The following is a 10492-nucleotide window of genomic DNA, read 5'->3' on the forward strand; positions in this document are numbered from 1 at the left end:
TGGATGGATGGATGGATGGATGGATGGATAGATAGATAGATAGATAGATAGTGTTTCACTGGGTTTGGATGTTTAATGTCTTTAACCGTCTTGAACTTGGTTATGAAAACAAGAGAGCGAAGCACATGTGGTTTACGTTGAAAAAAGCGAGCACAGTAATGGTTAGCGCTAGCGTGAGAACGGCACAGGGGTCTCTGGGTTCCTGCAGGAGAAACCACAGGCCCCACACTGTCTCTGCGGCCGAGTAAAGAGAGCCTGCGGTGGGCCAGAGTCGACTGATCCGCTCGCCCAGAGCTCGTCATGCGGCGTGACATTCGATCACCTTCTTACTCTCGGTAAACAGATTTCTGCTTGACAAACTGCAGTCCGAGTAAAACGTGGTGGGGTGGAATAACAGAAGAGAGACGAGCAGCTTCCTGAGGCCAAGCCGGCGGTTCTGCTGCAGTCATTCCAGAGCAAACGTGACATGATCGCGGCGCTTCGAGGCCCCTTCTGTTCAGATGGAGTCTGATCAAGAGTTCCCGTAATCAGATGAGTCAGTGGATGGGCCACTCGCCAGATAAACTAAACTAGATAAGACACTACACCATCTGAACAACCTCTCTTTGCTGGTAGTGATGGGAAGGGCGACTCTTTTTCTGTGAATTGACCGGATTGTGGGGGAAACCCAAGCCTCATCCAAGTACTAGCCAAGCCAAACCCTGCTTAGCTGCCAAGATCAGACGTATCAATAAACACGAGGTCAAGGTTTGGTCAAGTGGCTCTTTAGTAGGGTTAGGGCTCTCGGGACTCTTCACTCAGTCTCAGATTCACTCAGTCTATTTGTTCATGAATTAGCAGTGTGCGCAAATAGTCAAACATTAGAATATTCCATCTGTAATTATTATTCGACAAATAACAATACTATTAGAATTTTACTACGTGCTGCTTCGTAGGCTGTAAATGCAGGAAATCCATGATAGATCCTAAGTGCGCAAACTAAAAGTCAGTTATAACTAAACGCACTGGGTGGCGCTGTGGAGCGTGTTAACACGTGGATTGTATTTGATCACAGAATGTCGTCGTCTGCCTCGTGAAGTTTGGAGTTAGTTAGACATATGCTTCCTTTATGTTTCCTCAAAGTTGAGTGGTTTAAGAACAGAAAACACAAAGCGCTGTAAGAAACTTTGCTTAGAACACCGTCTGTTATCTTTGTGTCTTTGGACGTTCTTACTGTTATCAGACTAAGGAGCCAGCTTTCACCCGAGCATGTGGATATTATTGTTTTTCTCAACATTAACATGTGAAACAATATAAATGCGATAAACATAGGCCAACTCGAGTGTATGTACGTTCTAAACTGCTATCGGCAATCTCCTTTATTTTTTCTATTTGCTCTGCTTGATTGCTTTTGTTCTTTATATGTATATTTTACACACGTTTTCAACCAAAAGAAAACTTTGAGATAAAACGTAACATTGTTGTAGAACTTTGTTGTATATTATGTGTAATTATAAGCTTGTTCAGAAATGGTGACAAAATTGATTATTAAAAAAATAACATCTTTCTCGCTAAACTTTATTTAAATAAACAAATATTCGAATATTCGTATTTTATGAGCACAAATATTCGAATACAATATTTTTTTAAATCATGGCATTTATCATGAATTAGCTAGCTGGTTTCTTTGGTTTTAGAATTACGGTGACAAACAGACGTCAACAAACCCGACTCCCGCTAACATCCGTCTTACCTTAAACTCCAGCTCCATCCCGGTGACGTTCTCTCCGGACTCGATCTGCGTGAGTTTCTGGATGTATGCGTACAGGTTCCTGGCGGGAACCTCGGTGGTGCCGCAGGTGACGGCCTCCTGGAGCGCGTCGTGAATGAAGACATACTGGTCTTCCGTCTGGACCATGTAGTTCCTCTGTGCACGCATGAGCGTCACGTGACCGTAGATGTCCACCGTCTTCTCGTGTTTGATTCGCTCCAGCATGGCGTCGATGACGATGAAGCAGCCGGTCCGACCCACGCCGGCACTGTCAGACAACAGGACAGATGTTTGACAATGTTAGATCTGATGTGTAGGCATGCTCCGAAGTGAACATTCTTGGCTGAAGCCGAACCGAACTGAATTAAACACTGGGATGAAGGCCGAATACCAAACATGGTTTTTCACATTTTTTTCCCCATGTGTTTTACCTATTTTTTTTTTTTTTCACCATTGCATAGATTAAATAGCCAATATGTGCTTTTTAAATCAATTGCAAAACAACAGTTTAAAAATAGTTATTTAACAAAACACAATTTAAGTTAGTAAAATAATATTTATTGGCCACTTTTGAGACCCCCTTCTTGAATCAGGTGTGTATTTTTAACTGTACAAATAAATGCAGTCTCGCTGAGCAGAAGAGGCTTCTTTTAAAACATTAGAAAATATTACAGATCCCAAATTGAACACTATGTGTGAATGTTATAATAAATGTATTAATGGAGCTGTTGTAATTATTAATATTATTATTGTCTTATTTATTCTTTTATAGAACAACAGTAAATTTATAATACTAACATTTATGAATGCTGATGGAGTGTTTTGTGTTTTGGTTCAGTTTTTATTTTGGCGGAAACCAGCAGGAAGACCTCAGTGACTCTTTTTGTTGTCAACAGCAGATTTATAAATGATTCTCATTACGAATTTGGGAATATGTTTGTCGCATGTATCACACTGTCACATTCGTAGTAAAAATTGGTAAAGATGTTTCTGAGCAGCTGACGAGTAATGCTGTTTCAGCTCAGATTTTCCTCCTTTGGACTTGGCTAACCCTTGCTAACGAGCAGATAGCGCCGCGAGCTCGCTCTCACTCTATGCTGGTTGATATTTGATCGCGTCACATCATTGTTCAGTACAATTTATTCTGTCTTTTAATATAATTTCGGTTGCTGAACATTCGGTGCATCCCTACTGTTTTGTGTAGTTTGTGTTCAGATACATTTTCATTGTTTACACACACATGCAAACTGCTAAAACAATGGGACACGGCTGACAGTAAGTGATGTGTCACATTTCTGTGGTGAATGCAGAATGTTTTCCACAGTCAAACAGTATTTAATGGCAGAGATCGGCGTACACCTGTCAGAGCAAAACAACCCCTCCATTTAGCCTCTCACCCTCTCTAACCTTCATCTACAGACTCTAAAAGCCTCCATCTACTTTCCTCTTTCCATCACTTTGAAGAGGCCAAAGCTTTGCTAACTTCTTGAAGTGCAGCCGTTGACGTCAACCACAGGCACTTCTCCATGAAACACCTGAGATCAGAGCCCTTCATTACGACCAGAGCTCCACAAACGCTCACATTAGCGCTCTTCCTGCACGAAGACGTGAGCGAGAGAGAATTCTTAATCAACTCATCCAAATACTAACCAAGACAAGCCTTGCTTAGCTTCCTTGATCAGTATAGTTCAGTCTAACTAAAAGGGACTGTTTTACTAATTATCTGTGTTGTGCATTGTTCATCGACTAAATATAATTTTAAAATTGTGATTTCCAGACCAGGGAAAGTCGTGGAAATGAATAAAATCTTAGATCTCCATGGGCATTCATTTATTGTTTGTTTCTTCTGTTAGCATCTAAAATATATAATTGGGTAGAAATTGGCAGTAAAGAAATAGTTTTAAATGAATCACGAATAACTGTAAGTTATTAAACGCCAGAGCATGTTGTCACATTTTTGTGACAACTTTTGTCATGAGTTTAACCAGCTTATTTTACGACTGCTCCATATTCAGTTTAAGTTGCATACATTTTGTTCTTGCATTGATGTTACATTTGTAGCAATTTTGCACTTTGACAGTTAGTTTGAGATATAATAACTATATAAATATTATCGTGTGTATCGGATAGTTTACTAAATCAAATGATTGGGACACTTTTTGTCACTGAAATGACTTGGAAAAAGTGTCCCAATCAACCTGAATTAACTCCACTCTTTGAAATCATGATTGCATTACAGTATGTTGTTTTAAACCCCAAATATTTTACTTATAACTTCATTATATTTTACTTATAACTTCATTATAATTATTCATTAACAATAATTCAGTTATTTGTAATGTTAATTCTAAAACAAATAATAATAATAAATTGAAAGTGGTTTCAATGTAGCTAGCTTTTTCAGAAGGGTAGCTTGAATGTAGCTTAACTACTTTAATTGCGAGTAGCTTGTAGCTGTCAGTCAAGCTACAGTTTTAGAGTAGCTTCCCCAACACTGTGAAATAAACCAGTCCTGAAATATCCACTGCTACTAGCAAGACTTAATGTGCTTTATGCAAAATCAATGTCTTTGTGTTTTTGACAAGTTCATACGTCTGAAATCCCTGCCACTCAGGAACCCTCCGTCTGTCTGTCCAGTGACCTCTGTGACATTCAATCATGTGCTTGGATGGACTTTCTCTTTTGTTGCAATAACAGCTGACTGCATGCACTTCAGCAGCGACCCGTGGGCTACAGGTGACAGTGGTAAACACCCTCTTTACAGCCTCACACACACACACACACACACAGACACACACACACACACACACACACACACACACACACACACTCACACTCACACATTTTGTTTAATATGGGCCGGTCAGATTTTTTCAAAATATATATAAATAAAATTGTTTTTACGGGCCAACTAAAAACAATTTAGTTGGCCCGTAAAAAAATAATAAAAAAATAGGACGGGTTTTTATCGCTTACACAATTTCTCTATGGTTATAGTAATAATAATGTTAATAATAAATAAATGTTAAGCATTTGGCCCAGTCGCCTGGTCCCGAGATGGGCCGACCGAACCGTTCAGTCAGAATCAAGCATGTCATCAGAGAGATTGCAACACGAGCTAATTTTCAGTAAAAGCTAGATAATGGACCATAAAAAAGGAAAGGTGGTGCAGAAAAACTTTGAGGAAAAAAAAAAAAAGGGGGCTTAGGTCCGACGCTGCTAAATGCGTAAAATGAACCGAACTCTTTTCAAAAGGTTTAAATTCGGCTGCTGCAGTGAAGAACAGTTAGTGCCGCAGAGGTAAGAAGAAAACAGAAAATAGAGCTAGCACAAGTCATTTTCACACTACTTCTGCCAGTTAGCTCGTGTTTTTTTTTTTGACAGTAGCCTACATTGTATTAAACAGTTGTAAGCTTAGCGTAGAGCCCCAGTATATTTTAAAATGCCATTGCCTCGTGATAATTGGTTAACTTAAGTGTTAATGAGCCTGTTACTGAATGTTGCTATATATTCTTTTCCCTTTTTTGCTATTATTACTTGTTTGTATTCATGTGTATTCCGATGTTGAGAGCAGTCAGTGAGAAAATATTTCGCTGTAATGTTTAAGTCCTATACTGTGTTCATTAACTAGGATGTTGCTGGAATCAGTACAGTCAGAGACCCCTGGTCTTTCAACACCAGTGCTGTGAGGAAGGATGCTACAGTATGAGACAGAGAGGAGTGTGGTAGAGGTAGGAAAAACCCAACAGACAGACAGTGACAACAAAGAACAACATACTGTAGAGAATGACAGTAACAGCAGACAAATGGCATAAACAGACAGCACACAGACTCTACAACATCCTCAGATTCTTTTTCTTTTGTTTTTACTGTATGTGTAAATTTGTTATAAACGTGCGCTCTTTAAAAAGTAGTAAGCATTGTTTGCCAGACACATACATTAAATGTTTAAATATCTGTTACATATATGGTACTGCTTATATTATTTCACCATCTGTACACAAATGTAAGTAGTGAATGCGTGTGTCCGTGGGTGGGGCTGTGTCGGTGTGGTAATGTGGGCCGGTGTGGCTACAGTGCCAGGGCTGAATTTTTGTCCCAGTCTGCCCCTGCGTCTAGCATTAAGCACATGCAATCTGAATGTTCATTCTGCAGCAGGCGAATCGTTTGCAGTGCAGTTAATCACCCACGAGCGCAGGAGGAGGAGCTTTTGTTTGGCCTGACAAACAGCACATATATAATCTCCCGCCTCACGTGATGCTGCCGGCTTAAACCTTTCTCTGCTCCTGCCGAAGGATGCGTCAACTATCTGACAGCCGCCGCGGAATGAAAGAAAGAGATTTTTAATGGTCAGACGGGACGGCGTTTTGGTGCGGATTAAAGACTCGCTGTCGAGTCGTTATCTGATCTGAGCTGAAAGGAATTCAAAGTCTCCGTCCCAATGAATGATATTAATTCCCGCACGCCGGCCAGAGAAAAGAGAGGAAATAAGGATTTTTCAATTTCAAGCGCTCCACTGGGAGCTCTAATTAACTGCTGTATGTGTTATTTTTAAGGGTTTACTAATCCTTGTTTTCTATCTGGCAGTTTTCCGATGGAAGCTCGTGGCTTGACGTTTTTGCATGTCTCTTTCTGCCTGATGTTTTTGTGCCGATTTCGCTTAGAGGGGAATTTAACAGATGGTTTCATATCTGGGTTTTCCATAAATGCAAGAGTGCCTCATTCTGCCATGCACTAAAATCATGTTTTTTTTTGACACACCATCGAGTCTCATGAAATTGTGTGGTTAAAACTTGAGATCTATCAATGGTTTGACCAATCAAATTTTTATTTTCAGTTTTCTACATATTATATGAGATTAGTTCTTTATGGGTTCTAATGATAAACGTAAAGCACACAACACATTATTACATCACCTGTGCTCAGCAAGAGACACTTCTGCTCACCAAGGCTGCATTTATTTGATAAAAAATACAGTAAAAACTATAATCATCTTACAGAGTAGTGAACATTTACATTTATATATGTAAAACTAAAAAAACATTTACATAATTACGTTTTGCAATCTCATGATTATCATCGCTGTGTTATTAATCATATAAATATGAATGCAGCGGCTTCAGACCTGCAGTGCACCACCATGGGTCCGGCGTCCGGTGGGTTGCAGGACTTGACTCTGCGCAGGAAGGCCAGGAACGGCGTGGGATGCTCCGGAACGCCGTGATCCGGCCACGCCGTGAACTGGAACTGCCGCACCTCTCGCTTCTCGCTGGAGCCGTTCTGAACGCAAGAGTAAAAGAAATATTAGCCATCATTTACTCACCCTCATGTCCCCTCAGACCTGCATGCTGTTGTTTCATCACAGAAGAAGATGGTTTCTGGAGCTCGGCAGCGCTGTGAGGGCGAGTGAATGTGGCTTTGCTGGTCAGCAACGCTCCCGTACCTTGTAAAGTGCAAACGTCCGGACGCAGTACGTGGCCAGCTCCACCGTGTCCAGCAGCGTGACCTGAATGAGTCCGTACGTCTCCGTCGCTCTGTTGGGCCAGTACTGGTCACACTTCACCTGAAACACACACAAACACACATCGTGTTCAGATAAAGCCGGAGAAGGAGCGGCGCTTTTCCCATTCCCTGCTGACAAGAGGATTTCTCAACACAGCAGCGAGTGACAGACGCTATAATTACTATCTCCAGCGCTCTGTCGCAATCACATCACAGCCGGCCGTCATTACCATTATAGATGTGGGCTGCATTGTGAGCGGCGCACCGAACAAAAGAGATGCTAAACATGAAAAACCACACGCAGATCTGTCTGAATGCAAACAAGAGCTGGATCTGAACGATCATATTCTGCTAATAACATTAGGACGCTGAGATCATTAAAATGCATCGAGTGGAGACGCTCCAGCGCCAGATCACCAACTGAAGAGCAGGGCTCCTGCGTCTTTACAGCAAGCATCAGACTATGGATTCATGCAAAGGACGATTCATAAATGCAGGAAAAATCAAGGCATGAATTTAAATTCTGCAGCTGAAAACAACACGAGTCTTGCCTTAGAGAAGAAGTGAGAGGGAATCTGAGAAGCACACAATGGTGCAAATAAGGAAAGAATGGAAATTAAATTGTGGGTGAAATCTGTAAAAATTGAGGATGACATGGATTGTGATATTAATTAGACCAATAATCAGTTTGACAAAAGCTTTTCAACCTGTTTGGAAACATTTGCCATATTTAATGTAATTTGTCAAAAATAAGACCGTTAAAGCCAACGCTTTCCACAAATAGAGCACCAAACAGGGCCATACAAAACAGAGCTGCTTTACTGTCAGAAAACCCTCAGGAGGAGAAACTCAGTTTTATTTCAGCTGTTTTATTTTCTATTCCTGTGACATTTGCAATTTTTTCCCAACCCTATTACTAAAATGTAAGACATAAACACACCTTGATTTGTGTGATTTTGTCAATTATTTCAGCAAATTATCAGCAAATAGGTAAATGCTATAAAATACTTAATACATTAATTTATTTCCTATACATTTAGCATTTAGGTTTACAAGACGTATATTTCCTTTTTTTAACTTTTCCCCCTTATAATCAGGATTGCACACAAAATGTGTGACAGTTTAATGGTTATTTCATAATTAACATAAGTTAAAATTTAATATTTCTTTACTACATTTATGGTATTGTTGTCAATTATACATTATGCCATTGTTGGCATTGTTATAGGATTTTAAATCGTTAGATCTAGTCGAGAACTTTATGCTAGGTGCATTTTATGTGAGATAATAGTTTTCAAACATATCTAACATAATATAACTCTGTATGATATTTATGACAAGTGGCAGTTATAGAAATAACTGTTATTTATTGTTAGTTATAATTACTGTAACGATAATTAAATCAGTACTGCATATTAGCCAAAAACATGTGACAGAGACTGTAGTGAGTATGTATTTAAACTAATGTTAAATAGGTTTATGTGTCATTGATTGATGCACTCGTGCATACTGCAGTGCACTTGCAGAGACTCCGCCCACACGCTCTTCTGATTGGCTGTGATTTGTGATTGATTTGTTGTGGACAGATTGGTTAGAACAGGCCGTAAGCCAATCGAATCGAGGTGAGTAGTGATGTCAGAGCGTGTCATACCCTGGATCTTTCCTCCAGTTTGGTCATCATGACGATGTTTGAGCTCCGCTGCTCCCAGATCATCCGCCAGAAATCGCCGAAGGTCTCGGGCAGCGCGCCTTGAGTGGCGATGTAAGCATTCTGCTTCCGGTAGCCATCGATGTAGTTTGCGTTGATGTAATCGCTGCCTGGAATACCTGCCAACACACAGCAGAACACACTGAGAACCAGAAACTACTCAACCGTTCGAGTTCTGAGTGTTTTTAGCATGTTGCTCAAGTATTCTGCTAGCTCAATGCTAGTTTTTGCTTTTTGTTTTTCCACGCAATGGTCAATTTTGAGATTTTATTGCTCTCTATATTATAAAGATTTTTACTGAAGGGTTTGGTCATATTTTATACGCCTGGTTTTATTGTTGCACTTCATTTATTTGTTTGTAGAATTAAATTACAATACATATCTATAAAGGCAATTTTCTCAAAATTAGTTTTTTCTCCACTTTAGCAGCACTTACATGCACCAAACCATACAGTTTTATTCCTTTCTATATTCTGAAGGTTTTTACTGTGGGGTTTGTTCATATATCATTTGCACTGATTTATACAACATTTTGTTTGTAAAAACACGGAGAGAAAGTGTTATTTTCAGTATTTTCGTATTTATGGAGTGATAAAAAGAGTAATGCAAAATCCCCTCAGTAGAAAACATTACCTCTAATATGTCGACAAAATCAAACAAGAATTATGAACCTGGATTCATCTAATGTTGAGAAAAGTTCAAATATTAGCTCATATGAAATAGTCTGTATTTAATAATATAATGTCTTGTTTGCATACTTAACATAACATTCAGAAAAGCTCCAAAAAATTGTCTTAATGGACTGTGATTAATCAGCTGGGTAAGTATGGTGATATATATATATATATATATATATATATATATATTAGTTGAAATGTTCTCTTTGTTGTGCCTTAAATATGCTCTAGATGAGCGTCGCTCAAACTGACTTTCATTTAAAGACTTAAAGCGTGTTTCGTTTTTGTTCATCATCCATGTGCTTATCAAAAGCAAATCATTTAAAAGCAGAACAGTCTACACACACACTCTCATTATTCATTATGATCCTTTTAGGAAAACAGTTCAGTGAAATCGTTAAAATTCAGATGTACGTTTCCACAAAACGGCCCTGAATCTTTATTCCATCCTGTATATATTCTGTGATTTCTGATGAGCAGACCTTCATTCTCTGCGAGAGAAACAGTGGAATGAACTGACAGTAAGTGAAGACGTGTGAGAAATCTGGAGAAAAGGCAGCGAGGCTTGATTTCTGCTGTTAGACGGCTCGCAGCTCAGCTCACGCATGCAGCGGCGAGATAAAACTCATCCCAGCGCTCGCTCGCCCGCTCTGTCTGTCTCTACTCCAGGTGAATTATTTTACTGAGACCTAATAAATAAATTAAAAACTCCATGTTTTTCATTTTCTCCTTCATTCTGTGACTGACAGCATAGCAAAAGACAACTAATCCTGCATTTTCTTCTCTCTGTTATAGACAAAAGAGGACAAAATGACACACAGATATAAAAAAATTTGTACTGAACCGATGTGTGTG

At 39.5% G+C, this 10492-nt stretch overlaps 1 protein-coding gene across 1 annotated transcript in view; it reads right to left on the reverse strand.

Moving 5' to 3' along the window:
• Positions 1–10492, reverse strand: part of LOC107676736 (receptor-type tyrosine-protein phosphatase delta-like) — a 319184-nt gene that overhangs the window by 8927 nt on the left and 299765 nt on the right. Inside the window, exons 33-36 of the mRNA XM_016471396.1 lie at positions 8904–9079; positions 7194–7313; positions 6876–7030; positions 1707–2018 (exon numbers count right to left, since the gene is read on the reverse strand). Of these exons, the coding sequence (XP_016326882.1) occupies positions 1707–2018; positions 6876–7030; positions 7194–7313; positions 8904–9079 (763 nt within the window). The remainder of the gene's footprint in view (positions 1–1706; positions 2019–6875; positions 7031–7193; positions 7314–8903; positions 9080–10492) is intronic.

This window comes from Sinocyclocheilus anshuiensis, unplaced genomic scaffold (assembly GCF_001515605.1).
Source record: "Sinocyclocheilus anshuiensis isolate Anshui unplaced genomic scaffold, SAMN03320099.WGS_v1.1 scaffold2186, whole genome shotgun sequence".
In the NCBI taxonomy this organism is placed as follows: Eukaryota; Metazoa; Chordata; class Actinopteri; order Cypriniformes; family Cyprinidae; genus Sinocyclocheilus; species Sinocyclocheilus anshuiensis.